We start from the raw sequence: 21,655 nt of genomic DNA, 5'->3' as shown, positions 1-21,655 counted from the left end.
AGAGTGGCGCGGTTGGTGAATGAGCGGACTGAAGACTGCTTGAACGATGATCGAGCCCCCCCGAAAATGTGACTGATTTTCTATGAATGTGTGAATGGAAGGAGCAAAATGCTACGGCCGACTCCCACCTTTAAACATGGACAACCTTCTGATTAGTATGTCAAAATGTTTCTTGTCTTTAAATCTTTGCAAGATTTTACACCTTTCCTTAAATGCTTTGACATGAAATGTAGTGAAGTGTTGTACTCTGTAATGTTTCTATAATCTGACTTGAATGCTGTATGATGCGTGCAGTTCTTTGTACCTGGATTGATCTGTGCGTGTGTATTTGATGTGGATGACGCAGATTGATGAAACCCTGCTGAGGAACCGTGTGATGCGAGAACGTGCAGTGGTGTCCTATTGTTTCTCCCTTTTCATATAAGCTATTGGTGCTTGTGGTGTTTGGAAAACGTGTCAAATGAAGGGAGCTGTTTAATAAAGTTCATTTATATAGAATTAGTTGATGTTACTTGTGTGGGATTAAATAAACTAACTCAATTCACACATCTAGGGACCTTGGGCTCGGCTGGTCGAGGTTTCCGTTTGAACCCCCAACTGAAGGACGAAGACTGAAGTTCCAACACTTTGAGTGTGTGGCCTTCTCAGACACGGGGTAGTACCAGTCTTTTTGTTCACTTTAACTGAGAGCGAGAGAGATGCTGCTTTTTCCCTCTCTTTGTGTGTCTCAGGAGATTTTAATGCGACTATGTGTTTAGATTAAAGGTCTTTGTGTGTGTGCATATCTTGGTGAATGGATGACTGTGGAATTACTGATGTTTCGCTTTTGCAGAAAGCTTAAGTCATGAGCATGGCTACTAGATTGGGCCCAGTTCAGCAGAATGTGTCAGCATGACAGATTTGCACTGCTTGTTTACATGTCTCAAATTCCAGGCAGAAGCATAGCCATTGTAAAGTATTTCCAGTGGCACAGATTACAATAATGGATTTATTGACCTACCACTTGAGCCCAGGTCTACCATAAATTCTGGACTACAGAATGCAGCTGATAAAAAGCCACAAACGCAATTCTATGGAAGAAATTTTACTTTAAGCATGCAGCTTAAATGGCAATAAAAACCTTCAGCATTTATATTTAAAAAAAAGAAAAAAAGGGGAAATGTCTATTAAACAAAAGTAACACATTGTGGTGAGAACACTTGTTTGCGGACTGATTCGGATTCTGCCAAGATCGCAATCTTACTCTATAGCAGGGGTCAGCTACCTTTTCGATGCGGAGTGCCACTTTCACATTTCCTTGTAAATCAGTGTGCCACACCAAGATTAATGACTCGCACCATTTTTTTTTAATATCCAACAGAGCTGTCATTTTACACCAGTCCAAATATACAACATGGATAAAAATGTTCATCGTTTTTCAACCTTTTTTGAACCAAGGTACTTAAAAAAAAAAGTTCCATGGCACACTGTCCGTCGAAAGTGTTTGAAAACGAAGTTGTCAAATATTTCACTTTACTACCTCATAAGCAGATAATTCGTATATAAAAAGAAGAAAATAACACTTAAAATAAAAAAGAATGTGCTTTGTTTTTATTTTTTACAGTACAATCTTAAACCGCTTTATTAAACAAATTAAGTTATTAAATGTACTGTGCTACCTCAAGAGTAGATAATTAGTACATAAAAAGTATATAAAAATCTACTGCCACCTACTGGTATGGATGACTATTATAGTTCCTTGTCTGAAGAGTTCAAAAATACTGAATAATGGCCTGATTTTTTTGGACGGATACAATTGGGCAAATTCCAGCGGCACACTAGATAAGGTCTCATGTCACACTAGTTGAAAAACACTGGTATAACTGACCAATTTATCTTTCACTATTCTTGTTCATCAATGAACTAAAAAATGAATGTGAATAACAAGTGTGGGGAAGCTGAATCGTATTGTAAGCTGCAGTGTTTAAAATGTAAAAAGGTACTGACTAGTCCCTAATTTACGGTAGTTTTCTTTCTGATTTCAGTATACCATATTTAATTGTGTACGGATGCTTTAACAGACAAAGAACAATTATTTTATCCATACCTATTGTGCAATTCTAAAATCTAAATCCGGAAATGTCAGTTAGGCTTTGCAGTGCAAATTTACCATGTCCCCACCAACCTCAACATGACTTCAATGATTGTTTGACATATTTATTAGCATGCGAGACATGAGTAGGGAGTAAGGACCTGCTTGTGTCTTATTCTCTGCTTTCGTGGGTGTCTTTGCTCTTCTTCTTTTTCAAAGCCTTCTGCTCTTTTTCCACTTCTTCGCTCATCCTTTGTATGTGCACTGACTGAAATAAAGGGAAAGAAGAAATTCTGTGTGTCGGATGGTTTTGTCCTCAGCGTTGTGTCGAGCGGTTAAAAATATCCGACCAGGACAACCCACCAATGCTGTGCTTCGACGGGCCAGAAGTTTTACATCCTCTGCTGAGACGGTGCATCTTTTGGCATGCCTGTCATCAGGGAGTGCAGATGTTATTGACGATAACCAATGAAGCTATAGCTCCCTTAAATGATAAAAAAAGGCTTACTTTGCAAATGCTTCTAAATCTTGAGCAAATATTTCTGAAAGAAAACAAGCCAAAACACTTTTCAATTCAAACAACCATAGATATTTTATTGTGTGAGCAAGAGCTGTGCACAAGCAATTCGAAACAGCATTAAGCTCACCCAGTATCTCTTCAGTTTGACAGTTACAATTTTTATCATGAAAAAATGCTACTGACATCATTCCATTATCTGCACCGCTTATCCTCAGTAGGGTCGCAGGGGTGCTGGAGCCCATCCTAGCTATCTTCGGGCAGTGGGCAGGGGACACCCTGAACTGGTTGCCAGCCAGTCGCAGGGAACACAGGGACAGACAATTTGCTCGCTCATGCACACCTAGGGACAATCCAGACCGGCCAATTAACCTGACATTCATGTTTTTGGAATGTGGGAGGAAACCGGAGTACCCGGAGGAAACCCACGCAAGCACGGGGAGAACATGCAAACTCCACACAGGAAGGTTAGATCTTGTTACCTCAGAATTGTGCCACACATGGGCTAACCACTGCGCTGCCTTGCTGCCGCTAGTGACATATTAGAATTAAATACTCAAGTTCAGTGCAGCGTTACCTTTGAATTAAAATGGTTTTGTTTCAAATCCTTGCATTATTTGTATCCGCGCAAACCTTATGGACACAACGCTTAATGTACAAACTCATGTAATGTTTTAAACAAAATTTCTGTACGCCATATGCTATAAAGTATACAGACGCTCCCTTACTTATGAACATTCGACTTATGCAAAACGGTAGATTCAAACTTTTTTTTCCGGATGTTGAAAAATATCCAAACAATGCTGTTGGATTTTGTATTGTGTGCACCCTTTTCCGAGTAGAGGACAGTGCTGTAGTGCTTCTTTCCGCCGCATGGCGCTGTGAGGTCACCTAGAAATCCGGCTTCTACTTGTTTGTGTGCATACACACTGCACTGTATCTCTAGCTGTCTAGCTAAGAACGTTGACGTTTTTATTGTTTAATGTCTTGTGCATCCATTCGATATGGTTGGTGTAAAGCTTAAAGAAGAGGCGAGCCGTTTCTTTTGAAATGAAAGTGGAATAAGGAAGATAGATGCGGTTGAGAAAATGGTTGGATCGCTTTTTTTCGTCCACTTTTTACCCCGGAGGCGGAAGTTGCCTAACTTTCAAGAGTAAGTTAAACTTTATCTTTATAGTCATGTTAATTTGTGATGCCCTTAATCACAATGAGTCTCAAAGGGCTTCACAGACCATAGAATGTGAACGCCAAATGTTTAGCTTTGTTTTTCAGTACTGCTTTATCATTTAGCCTGTTTTGTAACATTATAGAGCATACCATTTTATTTATTTTTCAATTTCAAAACAATACAGCCTTAAACATACTTATATAAACAATAGTTTAGTGTCAGACTCAAAAATGTGTCAATAAAAAGTGCTGAAAAGAGTCATCTTGTTTGTAATATTGGGAATAAGGTCACATTTTTGTTTTATCCTCATAGCACTAACTGTCATATGACATTTATCATAAAGTGGTGGTGGTTTACTGGCTAAAATCATTCTGAGATTGCATCTAAATATATTTTAACAAAAGGTTTATTCAGGGCAACTGGACCATTGCTTCTTTTGTTTAAGCAACAGTTTCATCTTATAATTAAAGGGATTCTTATTTGACCACTAGATGTCGCTTTATTGTGTAGTGTAGGCGACACCAGCCCTTTTTAAGGTGAGAGCTACTTTTTACTAATTAGCGCAAAGGGCACACAGAACCTCTATATGCACTTATAAAATAAGGAGTGTAATTAACAGGTTAATTATTGAAAGTCATGTCATGTTTATTTGTAATAGCCCTTAATCACAAGGAGTGTCAAAGGGCTTTACAGACCGCATGTTATTGCAAACTAGACTATTTTTTAATTACCCCTGATGTAAAACCTACATTAGGGCAAGGAGAAACTCAAAAAACCAACATGAGGAAAACGAAAAAACCTTGAGAAGGGACTGCACATGATGTAATCCCCTCTTCCAGGATGATGCAATGGGTCTTGCATTAACAAACAGTAAAAATAAAATATGAAATACTTTAAGTACAATATAACATAAAAAAATCAATTGAAAAGGAAGACCAAAGTAGAGTTAAATAGGCACAATCAACCGATAAAAACAAAACAAAAAAAAAAACGAATGAAATCACAACGACCCATCACTGGTTAATTTTTTTCAGAACAGGTCAGCGTGCACCTCAACTGTCCACGTTGGAGACCACTGGTGTAGTGAAACTGCAAAGGAGTGCTACAAAGCACAAGGGAAAATACAAACTACGGGGAATCAAAGTGACCAAACAGTACAATTATTCTTGATTTTGCTCAGCCTTTCGCAAGATTTTTTCGGGGGGTACCCGGTAACTATGTCATCTCCCTCTAAGTGAGGCTCATGTTATGTAAAATAAATGCAAATTACTTGACCTAGGAGATTTATGTTATGTATGGCGCCGTGGCGAATGGCAGCCACTCCAGCAGCTCCAGTGTTATTTTCGCTATTTTTGTGATTTATTGTTTTGTTGTTGCTTATATCTTCAGTGTTTGTGTCTCGTTTAACAACTACACTTTGGATTACTTTCTATCCAATGGATATGGGTTTTAACGCACAAAAATGCATTTGTTCGAGGAATCAACTCCTTTTTTTAACATTTGCAAAAAGCTCCTGAAAATATTCTATAACAATTTTGTGGCAAGCGCCCTCTTCTATGCGGCAGCATGTTGGGGAGGCAGCGTCAACAAGAAGGATGCCTCTCGTCTTAATAAACTGGTGAGGAAAGCAAGCTCTGTTGTGGGCAGAGAGCTGGAAAGCCTGACAACAGTAGCTGAGAGACGGGCACTGGAAAAGCTGCGGTCAATAATGGACAATTCATCACATCCACTACACAGCATTATCTCCAGACAGAAGAGCAGCTTCAGCGACAGACTGCTGTCACAGTCTTGTACCACGGACAGACTGAGATATTTTCTTCCTCATGCCATGAGGCTCTTTAACTCCATCAGGCAGAGTAAAGGCCCACATTAAACCACACACCCCACATTGCATATTACCGTATTTTTATTGCAGTGTGTATTCTGTGTAGCACTATCTAGATACCCTATATAACACGCTACATTAGGTATTAACACGTCGCATTGGGTATTTGTGTATTGTATTCTTTTTGCTTTATTATTGTTTTGTTCTTCAGCGCAGGGATGCTGCTGGAAATGTGAATTTCCCTGCCAGGATGAATAAAGTATATATCTATTTTTTCAAATACACGTTTACATGATACATCAATATCGTTTTTTTGCTGTTGTTTTTTTTTTTAACAAATAACGTTTTTACCACTGTGCACTAAGTAATATACGCGGTCCTTTTTTAAAAATTAGTCAAGTTTTAAAATAATAGGACGTTAATTAGGTAAGGCCATTTATCGTAAATTAATGTGAAGGGGGAAAGGAATGTTTTCAACAATAACATTCAAAATAGTAGTTAACCTGCCCCATGTGGAAATGTATTGCCAAGTACTATACAGATAAAGGAACATGTTTCTATCGATACAGTATTAGAAGAACTGACCACGTTTTCAAATACAGTAATCCCTCGGTTATCGCGGTTAATTGGGACCAAAACCACCCGCGAAAAGTGAAAATCCGTGAAGTAGCGACGCCCCTTCAAAAATACTTAAAAAAAAAAATATATATATAGATACTTTATTCATCCCTGCAGGGAAATTCACATTTCCAGCAGCATCCCTTCGCTGAGAACAATACAATAATAAAGAAAAGGAATACAATATACAAATACCCAGTGTGACGTGCAAATGCCCACTGTAGCGTGTTATATAGAATAACTAAATAGTGCTACACAGAATACATATTGCAATAAAATGTGTTAATATGCAATGTAGGGGGTGTGGTTTAATGTGGGCTTTTACTCTGCCGGGTAGAGTTAAAGAGCCTCATGGCATGAGGAAGAAAAGATCTCTTCAGTCTGTCCGCAGTACAAGACAGTGACAGCAGTCTGTCGCTGAAACTGCTCTTCTGTCTGGAGATAATGTTGTGTAGTGGATGCGATGGATTGTCCATGATTGACCGCAGCTTTTCCAGTGCCGGTCTCTCAGCTACTGTTGTCAGGCTGTCCAGCTCTGTGCCCACAACAGAGCACGCTTTCCTCGCCAGTTTATTGAGACGAGAGGCATCCTTCTTCTTGACGCTGCCTCCCCTACACGCTGCCGCATATAAGAGGGCGCTTGCCACAACTGTCTCATAGAATATTTTCAGGAGCTTTATGCAGATTTTGAAGGAGGCCAGCCTTCTGAGGAAGTAAAGTCGGCTTTGGCCTTTCCTACATAGAGCTTTTTAATTATCTTATTTTTTTCTCATCTCATTAGCTGCACTCCTTATCCTCAGTAGGGTCGCGGGGGTGCTGGAGCCTATCCCAGCAATCATCGGGCAGTGGGCAGGGGACACCCTGAACTCATTGCCAGCCAATTGCAGGGCAATTTTTTTTTGGTATTATTTTATTTTATTATTATTATTTTTTAGACCCGGTTAATGGAGACCAAAGCCACCCGCAAAAAGTGAAAATCCGCAAAGTAGCGACGCCCCTTCAAAAATGCATAAAAAATAAAATATATACGTATATAGTTTTTTCAAATTATTTTATTTTATTATTATTACTTTTTAGACACGGTTATTGGGGACCAAAACCACCCGCGAAAAGTGAAAATCTGCGAAGTAGCGACGCCCCTTCAAAAATGCTTAAAAAAAATATATCTATATATAATTTTTTTTTTTGAAATATTTTGTTTTATTATTTTTTTAGACCCGCGAAGCTCTGAACCCGCGAACGTGGAACCGCGATGTAGCGAGGTCCCACTGTATCATAAAACTCCTGAAACAAAATAAAGCAACTTGTCGGTACCCACCACATTGTCTGTAGGTGGTTTCTGTAATAGCCGCCACCACTTGTCGACTAAACTCTCTGCCGAGATCCTCTCCTATTTTCTGACACATCAGACCGGTTGTGTAATGGACGGCAGCCTTTAGTCGCTGCGACACAAAGTGACTTTTATTCACATTTTAAAACAGAAAATGGGAGTTTCATTGATTTTAGGCGTTTACCTACCAAACGCGCGTCGTCCTTGCTAGCAGTCATTTTGTTCTAAAAACGCTTTATCTTTTGCGTAAAATACAGCTTGATGCGGTTCTCATTTCGAACGATGAAATTCGAATGGTGACAAAAAGAAACAAAATAACAAAGTAGATTTTTTTGTTATCGTCAAATGAACTTCCCGGCAAAATTTCAAGAGGCACAGGCAACGACACCGTGAAGTTCTACAGTTCAGTATTTTCGACAGCACCGCTATGTGGTAGGAGTTTGTACTTCATATAACTATAACATGGTAAGTGTTATGCCGAGATTTGCATCCCCTAGCTACTATAACCATTTTTACCTCGTTTTATCTCACTTTTATGTCACTTTTCGGGAATGTAATGGCGAACATATAACCAAAACCACTTCGTCTTGCATTTTTTTTGGGAATGTAATACAACTTAAACAATTCCTTCTTTGTATTTGTTGTGAATGTAATCGAACGGTAATGCACACCGTATATAAATCACTTATGAGCAGGTAAAATGTTTATTTTGCCTTTTTCTACTCAAATTGCTCGTGTTGAAACTGTTATGCACTCTGCCACAAAGCTTAGTTTAGCATAATAAGCTTTATGGTAGAGTGAAATGAAATGATCTGCATTTATATAGCGCTTTTCCATAACAGTTCTGAAAACGAAGTGATTTATATTCGGTGTGCATTACCGTTCGATTACATTCACAACAAATACAAAGACAGAATAGTTTAAATTGTATTACATTCCCAACAAATGCAAGACAAAGTGGTTTTGGTTATATGTTCACCATTACATTCCCGAAAAGTGATATAAAAGTGAGATAAAACGAGGTAAAAGTGGCCTTTTTCTACTCAAATCGCTCGTATTGAAACTGTTATGCACTCTACCATAAAATTACTAAATTTTGTGCAGGCTTGGGGAGTAACGGAATACATGGAACGGCAAAAATGATGTTGGCAAGCTGTTTGGATCTATTTTCATTTTGTTTCTGTCGCATTTTATGTTCGTTTTGCCGGAGATCAAAGAGATCAAAGCCAGGAGAGAAAGCTTACCACGTGTTGTGAGTCATAATTTTATTTATATTTAGTTTCTTTTGTCTTTTATTAGCATATTTGGTATTGGAGTAATCCAAAAGTAACTGAAAGTAATCCAGTTAAAGTAACCCTACCCAACCCTGTACTACTACTACGTCATTAGCAGATAATTAGTATATCAAAACAAAAAACAAAGTAGTAATCTGATGCCAGCTACTGATATAGATGGATGTTACAGTCACTTGACTGATCACTGGAAGAAAGGTAATTAAATGCTTTTTTTAGCAAAGATCCAATCGGGCAACTTCTTGTGGCACTCTAGACAAAGTCCCACAAATGACTAGTGTGGGCGTGCCTCATTACACTGGTTGAAAGACACTGATGTACTGAATGCTGTACTATATTTTATTTTCAAGATATTATTAAAAGATAATAATACACACACATAATATCAAACGGTTTCATTTAGAGCAGTGGTGAGCAAACTTTTGGAGTCCCGGGCCGCATTGGCTTAAACATTTTTTGAAAGGGCCAGGAGGAGAAAAAAATGTACATTTTTCGTATATAGCGGTACAGTCTCGAATACAAACCTCAGTAATACCTGAGTCTAGCTCCTATGCTGTTAGACAGAGGAAAGAAAAGCTACTGGACTTGTTCTAGGTTTGAGAAGTGGTAATATTTATTTTGTTAAATATGTTTAATATCGGGCAGCAGGGCAGTGGTTAGCGCGTGGGCGGCCCAGTTCTGAGGTCATGAGATCGAACCTTCCTGTGCGGAGTTTGCATGTTCTCCCCGTGGGTTGCGTGGGTTTCCTCCAGGCACTTCGGCTTCCTCCCACATTCCAAAACCATGCATGTCAGGTCAATTGGCCGGTCCAAATTGTCCCTAGGTGTGAATGAGCGAGTGACCGGTCTGTCCCTGTGTGCCCTGCAACTGGCTGGCAACCAGTTGAGGGTGTCCCCTGCCCACTGCCCAAAGACAGCTGGGATGGGCCCCAGCACCCTCGCGACCTTACTTAAGATAAGCAGTGCAGATAATGGATGGATGTTTTATTTATTTTTCAGTTTGATAGCCGGTCATCTACTACAATTTCATTGTTAACCTATTTTTGTAGCAAAATTTACGTTTATCTGCACTGATAGGGTTTAGAATTAACAATCAATCTATTTTGTGTCAGAATAAGTTACAGAGTAATACACTTTGAATTTCAATGACAGTTCAAATGAATGACAAGAAGGTTCATTAAATAAGCAAAGAACACAATTCCAATCTCTTCCAGTTCAGGGGATCCCAAATGCATGGGTGGAGAAGCACCTTTTCTGTTACTGGCTCCATCTAGTGTTAAAACTGAGAAGTGCAACAGTTGAGCTCAAGCGTCATGTGCGGGCCATATTCAACTGTATTTTCAGAATTTGTAGTTTGGACACCCCTGATTTAGAGCGTCTTCTTGTAAACTTGCTTGCAGACTTGGTCCTCGCAGGTTAGTTCCTGAAAAAAGAAATAATCCACGTCATATGCTGCCCATTTTAATATATACTTCATAAAATGTCAATAGATGCCAGTGCAAAGGACTGTTGTCACGCCCAGGGTTGGGTAGGGTCACTTTAACTTTATTACTTTCAATTACTTTTGGATTACTCCAATACCAAATATGCTAATAAAAGACAAAAGAAACTAAATATGAATTAAAATTACTAAATTTTGTGCAGGCTTGGGGAGTAACGGAATACATGGAACGGCAAAAATGATGTTGGCAAGCTGTTTGGATTTATTTTCATTTTGTTTCTGTCGCATTTTATGTTAGTTTTGCCGGAGATCAAAGAGATCAAAGCCAGGAGAGAAAGCTTACCACGTGTTGTGAGTCATAATTGTATTCATATTTAGTTTCTTTTGTCTTTTATTAGCATATTTGGTATTGGAGTAATCCAAAAGTAATTGAAAGTAATCCAGTTAAAGTAACCCTACCCAACCCTGGTCATGCCCTAGTGATTAACGTTTCTGTTCTTGTCAATTGTGGGCCCTGAAAGTAGTAAAATTCAAAAGGATTTTTTTGTGCGTGAGCATTTTCGGAGATTCACAGAATGAGCAAAATAAACACAAAGGATGTTCGATAGCGCATTATTTCTTGAGTAGTCACTAATACAGATATCACATAGCGATACCGTTAGTACGAGTAAATGTTCTTCAGTTGGAAAAATGATTGACATTCTAAAGAAATAGATGTAAATGGAAATTTTGTATTATTTAGCAGCTCTTCATGGTAAAAAAAAGTACAATTTTGATTTGATTTGGGCAAAGATACACAAACTGTCATATAAACATGCCTTTTTTTTATAAATACTTGTAGGTTTTGAAATTTGTATTTTACATAACAAAAGCCTTTTTTAGAGGGAGCTGACATAATTGGACACTATCTCTCCTGGTACCCAAAAACAAAAACTGTGCCGCCTTAAAAATAATAATAATGATAATAATAATAATGATACATTTGATTCCAAGCGCCTTTCAGGACACCCAAAGTCGTACATAGAATATAAAACAACAATAAAACTACAATAAAGCAAACAAGCAATAAATACAAAATAAAAGCAAAGTATACTCTAGTTTAAAAAAAGGAGAGGAGGGCATGTGAGGCAGTTTGTTATGGATAAGCAAGTCTGAAGAGGGTTTTGAGTCGGAATTTGAAAAAGGGATGGGTGGCGGAATCTCGGAGTTCAGGAGGTTACAAGTTCCAGAGCTAGGGGGCAGAGCGGCTGAAAGCTCTGGAGCTGAGGTGGAAATTGGGTACGGAGAGATGGAGGGAGTAGGAAGAGCTGAGGGCCCGGGATGGGGTGCGGTTTGGTCACTTTGAGTCTCCGTATCTATGTAGCATTCGATTTTGGTTGCACTGTACAATACAGCGACATCCAGTGGTCAAATAATACACAATGCCCCTTTAAATTCCAACATTTTTCCTCCTAAACATTGTAATAATTCATTGGCAATTTACCATTCCTCTAATTTCAGGTTTGTGATTGTTAAGCGAGGAGGAAGCAGATACCAGTATTGGCTACCATCGCGAGTACCGATACCTTTAAAAGACTCGTATCAATACTCAGAGACTCATAATAAACTCAAAGAATTAGCATAATTTTAAACTTATTTTCTTACCAATGTTGATCAAAGAATGTTACAGCAAAACTTGAGTACTGTAAATTCCGGACTATAAGCCGCTACTTTTCCCCCAAACTTTCAACCTTGCGGCTTATTCAGTGATGCGGCCAATTTATGTAATTTTTTTCTAACGGCCGCCAATGACACTCGAGTACAAAAGGTAAGATTTAGACCGGTGGAATATATGCGCCGAGGAAGACTGCAACTTCACTAAAACTGGCCGCATGCGAAAGGCAACTTTTTCGCAAGTCTGCCAGTGGATCCTGACAGCGTGGATCCTGACAGCAGCATAAAAAAATCCACCATCACCAACGGGTTCCGAAAAGCCGTGACAGAGAGGAGGGCACACCAGCGACAGTGACAGCGCGAGTGTGGCTGCGGGAGCGTGGGACGACGTCTGTATGACACTGTTTCTTTCCGACACTGAGGAAGACGACTTTGATGGCTTCAGTTTTAAGGAGGAAGATGAGGACGGTTTACCGTGATTTTTACTAGTACGGTATGTTTTTTTAACAGACCCGTTTACTGTGTTGCGAGCGTGTTGCTACTATTAACTGCCCGGTCACAGGCACCGTTTGGGATGAAAGTTATATTATTATTATTAAAGCTTTGAAAACTCTCTCGGTGTACCGTCTTTCTTTGTAAATATGTGTAAACATGTATAATATGTATTTGCAACTGTATATTTTTGTAATGTATTTATTCGTATTTATTTTAGACACTTATTCTGATACGTTTGGCACGGGCGAATGAAAAACAAACGCAGGGTGACGGGAAGTGGGGTAAAGGTGAGACCTGTTTGTGGACGCGGCGGATAATAGTGGATATATATTTTTCCCACCCTTACCTTTGGAAATATACACTTTTTTCCTTGGATTACTTTAAACGGGACCCGGACTCTGCAGGTCTGCATCAAACCTTAAGTACTGGTATCATTTTACCGGCTGTGATTTTTGTACTGTGTACTTTAATGAAGGACATTTAGTTTCAATCGCGGGACTTAATGTCGGGTTTGGGTTAATTTTGTGTTAGTGTTACATTTTTCAATGTGGGCGCATGCGGCTTATATACAAGTGCGGCTCGTGTAAGTATAAACTCGGTTTTCCTCTTAAAATGTGGTGGGTGCGGCTTATAATCAGGTGTGCTCTATAGTCCGGAATTTACGGTAATCAGGAACATGATCCCGAGCAGCAAAATAGTTCTATGGATACATTTGGGCGATACTGTATGTCCTGAGATTGCATCTTTACTTAAAATGTACACCACCAAAAAAATACAATTTTCCATTCTCATAGTTTCTAATATCCGTATTAATTGGTGTTCAGTACCGTAACAGTTCAAAAGTTGATTATGAATTCATACCAAATGAAGTTCATTTTCCTGAATCCAGTGAGTCCAGCCTCTGTTTCGTTTTTCTCCGCGCTGAACACACACAAGTTTGTCATTTTCCCAGTTGACTACACTCTGAAAAAAAGAGTGGGAGTGGAGGGTAACCAATTAAAATTGCGTAACATCAGTACCCCAGACATAATAGTCGTATTGTTAATCCTTCTGGTTTGTGAAATCAAGGATAAAATCTGTGTAATGCGGATGTCACGAATTTGGAAGGTAAAAAACCTTTTTTGTGAAGTTGATTTAATAGTGTAGCGAATTATCAAATGGTGCTTGGGTGTGCCAACACACCAAATGGAAAACCTACTTAATTATTTTTTTTCCCGCAGGAATGCCAAACATCGCTATAAATTTCAGGAGGTAAAAAAAGAGACGAGTCTCTAGATAAGTTATGTCAAGTTATGATTAAACAAATGCAAAGCAAGCACTCTCTCTGGCTGCTAAAGGCAGTGTTGAGTTTGTATAGCGTGGTGAATTGGCTCAGGTGCAATGTTCCCTCTAATTGTCCACGGGTCTGAGCGTTCACACAAAGTCGGTGTGCAGCGCTTGAAACAACAGTGAGCAACCATAATCCCAAGTGTGGCAAGATAATTAATTATCAAACATGTCCAAAACTTGACATCAAGTTACATTTTGCTGAGTTTCCGGCAATGCAAAATTATTTTTCTCTTTTGAATGAATTGACTCATGTACTATTTCAAAGGTTGTACGGCCTACAAACATCGTTTGTTCTTACAATTCTTTCACAAGATATCCATTTCTTTTTATTTCCCGATATATTTTGTCGCATAATACTAACATTTTTGGGGGCTTATTTAGTCGGTTGTAAGATACAGAACTGTACTTAATCACATTTTGTAGTGGAAGTACAATGTTGGCAACAAGATTCCCATGATATAATTGGAAATTATTTGAATGCAACACAAACTTTTTCTTCTTTTTTCTGTGTTTTTTTTCTACTTTTTAAAAAAAATTCCTTTCAAAAATCTCATTGTGTTTATTTTTTCCGAGTTGTTACTTTTTTTCTTTTTGTTCTCTATTTACTTTTTTCCTACATTTTTCTTTTCTTTTTTTCTGGCTTTTTTCTAAATTTTTCCTTTTTTCTCTTCCTTTTGTTTCTTTTTTTCTTAGCTTTCACTACTTTTTCATTTTGTTTTTGTTTTCTTTTTTGTTCTATTCCCCCCTTCCTTTAAGTCATTGTGTGCATAATTTTACATAATATTTGGTCATGTTGGGATTAAAGAAGCAAAAACAACCAGAAGAGCCGTTTAGGACCCGAAAGAGCCGGTTCCTTTTAGTGAGCCGAGCCGAAGAAGCCGGTTCCCCGACAAACTCTACTAACTTTACTCAACTTCGTTCTCCTTCGACTCGACTTCAAAATACCGCATTTAGGACACAACGTCAGGGGAACCCGTGTATTTTTACCTTCATGCACTGTAACTTTGACTTCAGGCGCTTCTTAATTAGTAATTTTGAGCCCTCATTTTTGTGCGCTGGCTAGATTTTCTTGTGTGCTGAGAATGTGCGAGCAGTGCGCAATTGCGCACGCACTCAGCGTAGAGGGAACACTGCTCAGGTGTAAAACTGCATTTACTCAACTGTTAAAAAAACAGTTAACCCTGTCAAGGCTAAACAAGAGCATCGTTTTCCCAAATTCTTTGTGAACAAATGTGTTGTGTTTTGAAAAGACCTCTTGTCATCCGTGATTATAATATGTCGGGCAGGTAATACTGAAAAACAAAACTAACAATTTGGCGTTGACATTATTATACTGATCCGCCTGCCTCAGAACAGAAAATCTGGATCCTGCCCTTGAGCCAAACTGAGTTTGACATCACTGATTTAGTTTTGTCTGGGATTTGTGATTCAAAAGCATAAAATATATTCTATTGTGCAGGGTATCCCACCTGGCATATGCGGTTATCCATTCCCTTTGTCTCCTCTCTGTACTCCTCACCGACCTTGAACGCGATTTCAAAGTTCCTGAAGGTCGAGAGTGTCCTGATGTGGAAGTGATCACCGTTTTGCTTGATCACTTTCTGCGGCTTCAGCAAGGCTGCTATTTTTCGGGTTGCGAAATCGATCCCTAGAAAATGGAGCAACATCAAATATTTAATCATTGGCTGACATTTTGTTGGTGGTGGGAAATCCCCAAATGTAACAAAAGGGAACGAACGGCAACACTATTTTAAATGCTTACCAAGAGCAACCATGTATCCCTCGAAATTCTCGTTGCTGACCATGTCCCACGTACCGGAGTAGTTGAGCGCCATCTCAGAAGTTCTTGTGGCTTCACAATCAGAATAGAGTGAATATTTGAACATGTCCAGCTCTGTACTGTATGTTTTATAATGTATCAATCTAGGCCAGGGGTGGAATTGACTGATGACCCTTAGCACAAATTAGCTAACACAAACTTTTCCTGTGTGGCTGTATTGTTGCAGACAAATTGATCTTTGCCGTGTGCCCTTAAGGATGGCTAAGGGTCACCCAAAAGCCTCGTGGAAAAAAAAAACATTCTTGTAAAATACAATTTGCAAAAATGAACTTGAGCTACGGGTATCGTCTTTGGGAGGCAATGGGAAACACAATCCTTCCTTCCCTTAAGTGGCTTAAGCGGCTCTATGTTGGAGTAGGGATATAAGTTTCACGTTTTATGGTCCGTCATCAAGCTTTGCTTCAGTGCCGCAACCACACACTGTTGTTGTTTTTTTTTCTTTTTTGAAATTTAGCATCTCACATGTGTTTTTTGTTGTGACCCCAATGGCACAAGTGAAAAACCCTCTTTTTCGTTTTAGGTCCAGCTTCTAGTGAATGGGGTTGGGTGCAATGTTCCCTGTAATTTTCCACGGGTCTGAGCGTTCACACAAAGTCGATGAGGAACGCGTGAAACAACAGTGAGCCACCATAATCCCAAGTGTGGCAAGATAATTCATTATCAAACATGTCCAAAACTTGACATCAAGTTACATTTTGTTGAGTTTCCGGCAATGCAAAATTATTTTTCTCTTTTGAATGAATTGACTCATGTACTATTGCAAAGGTTGTACGGCCTACAAACGTCGTTTGTTCTTACTATTCTTTCACAAGATATCCATTTCTTTTTATTTCCTGACATATTTTGTCGCATACTACTAACATTTTTGGGGGCTTAATTAGTCGGTTGTAAGATACAGAACTGTACTTAATCACATTTTTCTAGTGGAAGTACAATGTTGGCAACAAGATTCACTTGATATAATTGGAAATTATTTGAATGCAACACAAACTTTTTCTTCTTTTTTCTGTGTTTTTTTTTCTACTTTTTTTTAAATTCCTTTAAAAAAAATCTCATTGTGTTTATTTTTTCCGAGCTGTTACTTTTTTCTTTTTGTTCTCTGTTACATTTTTTTCCTACATTTCTTTTTTATTTATTTTTTCTGGCTTTTTTCTAAATTTTTCCTTCTTTTTTCTCTTCCTTTTGTTTCTTTTTTTCTCAGCTTTTCACTACTTTTTCATTTTGGTATTTTTTTTCTTTTTTGTTCTATTCCCCCCTTCCTTTAAGTCATTTTGTGCATAGTTTTACATAATATTTGGTCATGTTGGGATTAAAGAAGCAAAAACAACCTGAAGAGCCGTTTAGGACCCGAAAGAGCCGGTTCCTTTTAGGGAGCCGAGCCGAAGAAGCCGGTTCTCGACCAACTCTACTAACTTTACTCAACTTAGTTCTACTCTGACTCGTCTTCAAAATACCGCATTTAGGACACAACGTCAGGGGAACCCGTGTATTTTTACCTTCATGCATTGTAACTTTGACTTAAGTCGCTTCTTAAATAGTAATTTTGAGCCCTCATTTTTGTGCGCTGGCTAGATTTTCTTGTGCGCAGAGAATGTGCGAGCAGTGCGCAATTGCGCACGCGCGCAGCTTAGAGGGAACACTGGTTGGGTGGTGGTGGTGGTGGTGGTTATTATTGGTAATAAAAATCAGTGATGTGCCGTTAGGGGAGGCAGGTGAGGCTATGGAAATATCCATCTCATCTGTCTACCAGGTCATATCCCTCGAGAGGGGTGACTGACAGTAAGACAAACATACAAAAACGAAGAAAATAAAAAGGGGAAAAGGAGCAAATGGTAAATGGTCTGCATTTATATAGCCCTTTTCAGGTCAATGAAAACCTCCCAAAACACTTTGAAATGTGCTTCACACTTACCCATTCACACACACGCTCACACACCAATAGCGGCCATGCAGCCATACAAGGCGCCAACCTGCTTATTGGGGCATTAGGGATTCAGTGTCTTGCCCAAGGACAAGTCAAGCACCTCGGCAACCAAGTTTATCATGCTTTCATCCCTCCAGATGAAATGGAACACAAGAAAGCCGCCATGTCACTCAAGTCAGGGTGACACAACACACTCATCTGTTCAACAGCAGGGCCCGACAGCTTTCACTGGTTTAACCCTGCCGCATCTTACGGGTGCCCTGCCCATCCCTTAGAACGCGTCCACAATCCCACTATCCTTTCACAACTCCTCTCCACTCTTTTCTATCACCAACAAGAGCTCTAGCTTCCATTATATTTAGACCTCTTTCCTGCAGTGCACTCATAACACCATCCATCCACGCCAATCGTGGCTTTCCTCTTGGTCTCCTTCCATTGACTTCTTCTCTGTAGATCCTCTTCAACATTCGTTCCTCATCCATCCTCTCCATGTGTCCAAACCAACCGAGTACTCTCTTATCCACACGCTTTCTCAGTTCCACGACGACTCCAGTTCTGTCTCTCACAATTTCATTTCTCTATCCAATCTTGTCACTACTAACATACTCCTCAACCAATTTTAGAAATATAAAATTAAAAATATATACACAGTAATAGTTCTTTCTCAGTTAAACCCACCTGTTGTCCTCGTTTTTTATAGGACGTCTATGGACTTTTTTATACAGGTCACATAAAAATGTGGAAAAAGAACCTTTTTCTAATGTTCGTTTGAATCTAAGACCATTTGTAACATTTAGAGTAAAAATTATTAGGGAAGCTTTTTCTAGGGTTTTAACAACACAGTGGTAGGCCATTTTGACCAGTGGACAACAGGGAGGTTATCTCATCTCTCATCTCATTAGCTGCACCACTTATCCTCAGTAGGGTCACGGGGGTGCAGGAGCCCATCCCAGCAATCATCGGGCAGTGGGCAGGGGAGACTCTGAACTGGTTGCCAGCCAATTGCAGGGACAGACAACTCGCTCGCTCATTCACACCTAGGGACAATTTGGACCGGCCGATTAAGCTGGCATTCATGTTTTTGGGAATGTGGGAGGAAACCGGAATGCCCGGAGGAAACCCACGCAAGCACGGGGAGAACATACAAACTCCGCACAGGAAGTCCGGTAGCTGGATTTGAACCCGCACAGGAGGTTCCCAAGACCTTAGAACTGTGCCTGCACACACGCTAACCACTGCACCGCCGTGCTCGCAGAGGTTAACATCACATTTTTAAAATTTTATTTTCGAAATCACTGAATTTTAATAAGATTAATCTTAAAAAATTTATTGTAATTAGTTTATAACATATAACTGTGCTAAGCTTTACAGATGCAGAGCGAGGCTTGCAATTCTCTTGCAGAGGGCAATAGTAAGTCCAAGGTATCTGATGTGGTCAACCTGAAACTGTTGTGGTAAATACACTTGCATTTGTAGAATAGATTTGCATACATGTAGAAATTTAGAAAGACTTGCTTACAGTTGTGGGAAAAGGTCGGGTAGACATCCTTGAAGATACGCTTGGCGACATTAAGTTTCCTTGAAGATAGCGTGCAAGGGACGGGACGCTCTGAACTTGATACGTGATACAGGACCGCCTTTTGGGGTGTAATCGAAGCTTAATCGTCGCTACCAGCTTTAAAAACACTGTCATGTTCCCAGCTCTCTGAGATCTTCATTGACGCATCAATAAAGTTGTATCTCCCTCCACGAGGCTGGCTCCTGTCCATTTTCCTTATCCACATATGAGAAGACTTTTCTCTCGATTATCGAACCTCCAATTTCTCCAACAAAACAATTGAATTACCAGTTGTTATATTATTAGCAAGCTAAAAACAAATCAAGTCCTCCAGTATATTTTTTCCCCGTTGCATGGACTTTATCTCATAATCGAGGATTACCTTTCCATTTAAACCAGCTCGGTGGCCTTGGGGGTATGGCGCCCGCCCCGAGACCAGGAGGTTGTGGTTCAAGTCTCGTTCTGAAGTTAGAATTTACCAGCCTCTTAAAAACTTCCCCCCAACTGAGTTCAAAAATCAGTTCAACTTTTATGAGTATAAGTGAAATAAAAAAAGCGCATATAATTTTGCAGGATAAATTGATCAATTTTCCTCATGTACATATACACGTTGTATTAACAAGACTATATAACTTCAAGCAGACGTATTCTTGAATGTTCTTGTGTTCTAAGCTTTGATTTGCGTATTCCACAGTAACTCGCGTAACTCCTCGGCCTCAGCACAAAGTCTTCATTTATTTTTCCTTGCCCTCATGTTGTTTCCAGATCAGGGGATGGTGTAATAATAGTCTGAAATAATAGTCTGTGCAATAACCAGTGCATTGGTACCCGTTGCCTCCCTGCTTGGCGTTCAGCATTAAGGGTTGGAATTGGGGGGTTTGCTCACCTAATGACTCCTAACACATCAGTTGGGTTGAGCGAGGGGGCTGGGAATCCCCTCCTCAGTATCAATCTCCCAAAAAGAGTCAGAAATGACTCTAGCCACCTCCCACTACGGAGATATAACTGCGGTGTATATATATACCTTTCCATTGATGCTTTTATTCTAAACGAGCAGTGTGTAACGAATTACTGTGCTGAGCGTCTGAGAATAGAGAATGAGGCACACAGTTCTCTTGCCTCACCGTAGAGGGCAAGAGTGAGATCAAAGATTTTGATTCGGCACCCATCTCAGCCTTAAACAATATAATTAGTTATAATATTAGCAAGATCACAGAAAATAAAACAAATCCAGTCATTTTTTTTCCCTTTGCGAGGCCTTTTTTTTAAATAATGGGGGATTCTTTATCGAATGATGCTTTTATTGAAAAGGAGCAGCACAAAGACTTCATTTATTTTTCCTTGCCCTCGTGTTGTTTCCAGATCAGGGGATGGTGTAATAATAGTCTGAAATAATAGTCTGTGAAATAACTTGTGCAGCCTTTTGAGACTCTTTGTGATTAGATAGATAGATAGATAGATAGATACTTTATTCATCCCCGAAGGGAAATTCACTTTTCCAGCAGCATCCCTAAGCTGAGAACAATCGAAAATAACTGAGAACAATCGAAAATAACACGGGAGCTGCTGGAGTGGCTGCCATTCGTGACGGCGCCGGAGAAACGATTCAATTTGAATCATGTACAAACAAACAAACAATTGAATCATGTACAAGAAACGATTCAATCTGAATCATGTACAAACAAACAAACAATTGAATCATGTACAACAAACAAACAAAATATTTATGTTTCAATAAGTGGAGTGTTAATAAAATGGGGGGAAAATAATTTCTGATACTGATATAACCAGGTAAAACTAATTTTAAGTTACCTGTCCAAATGAATGTTGTGCCATCTCACCTTTCCCACTCTCTCTGCTTGCTCCTGAAACTTTATCAAATAGTCCAAAATTTTACCTCATCTTCTCCGCTCACCTCGTCGTCCTCTTCTCCTTCCACTTCGCACTACAGAGACTTTTTAGCTGAGCCGTCTCTTATGACACCATCCCCTGATCTAGACCAAACTAATGCAAGCAAAAATGCAACATGTACACATACAAAGAGATAATGTACCACATTAATGGATTTGATTCAGAGTAATTCCCAAATATCAAGTAGTCATCAGTATTGACACCAAATATTGATACTATTAATGCATTAAATCAATCGGGAATATAACAATCTCAGATATTTGAGGGCTGTACAAATAAAAAATACTTGACTATAAGTTCAGGCAAGACAATAAAATGTTTTGTTACGCTATAGTTGCTCTGCCAATCGATTGATGAATAAGATATATAGGTTCCTCTATTTGTAAATTTGACTATGCCTCGCCCAGGGTTGGGTCGCCCAGGGTTGGGGTTTAACTGGATTACTTTCAATTACTTTTGGATTACTCCAATACCAAATACGCTAATAACAGACAAAATAAACTAAATATGAATAAAATGATGACTCACAACACGTGGTAAGCTTTCTCTCCTGGCTTTGATCTCTTTGATCTCCGGCAAAACTAACATAAAATGCGACAGAAACAAAATGAAAATCAATCCAAACAGCTTGCCAACATCATTTTTGCCGTTCCATGTATTCCGTTACTCCCCAAGCCTGCACAA

The 21,655-nt window shown here is 39.3% G+C and overlaps 2 protein-coding genes across 2 annotated transcripts; both read right to left on the bottom strand.

Annotated features, from left to right (window-relative positions):
* Positions 1-2,182: 2,182 nt before the first annotated feature.
* cenps (centromere protein S) lies at positions 2,183-7,846 on the bottom strand. Its single transcript, XM_088338870.1, has 5 exons — positions 7,718-7,846; positions 7,518-7,641; positions 2,580-2,613; positions 2,435-2,501; positions 2,183-2,339 (listed from the first exon to the last, which is right to left on the bottom strand). The coding sequence occupies exons 1-5, from the start codon at positions 7,745-7,747 to the stop codon at positions 2,244-2,246; spliced, it is 351 nt and encodes a 116-aa protein (XP_088194996.1). The 5' UTR covers positions 7,748-7,846; the 3' UTR covers positions 2,183-2,243.
* A 1,628-nt stretch (positions 7,847-9,474) lies between these two features.
* On the bottom strand, positions 9,475-15,603 carry rbp7b (retinol binding protein 7b, cellular). The gene is made up of 4 exons (XM_088337242.1): positions 15,501-15,603; positions 15,208-15,386; positions 13,271-13,372; positions 9,475-10,243 (listed from the first exon to the last, which is right to left on the bottom strand). Exons 1-4 carry the CDS (start codon positions 15,571-15,573, stop codon positions 10,190-10,192), a joined length of 408 nt encoding a protein of 135 aa, XP_088193368.1. The 5' UTR covers positions 15,574-15,603; the 3' UTR covers positions 9,475-10,189.
* Positions 15,604-21,655: the final 6,052 nt, after the last annotated feature.

The sequence above is a fragment of the Urocampus carinirostris genome, chromosome 6 (genome assembly GCF_059441175.1).
Source record: "Urocampus carinirostris isolate Australia breed hairy pipefish chromosome 6, RoL_Ucar_1.0, whole genome shotgun sequence".
Classification (NCBI taxonomy): domain Eukaryota; kingdom Metazoa; phylum Chordata; class Actinopteri; order Syngnathiformes; family Syngnathidae; genus Urocampus; species Urocampus carinirostris.
This window is presented reverse-complemented; position numbering and strand designations above follow the sequence as displayed.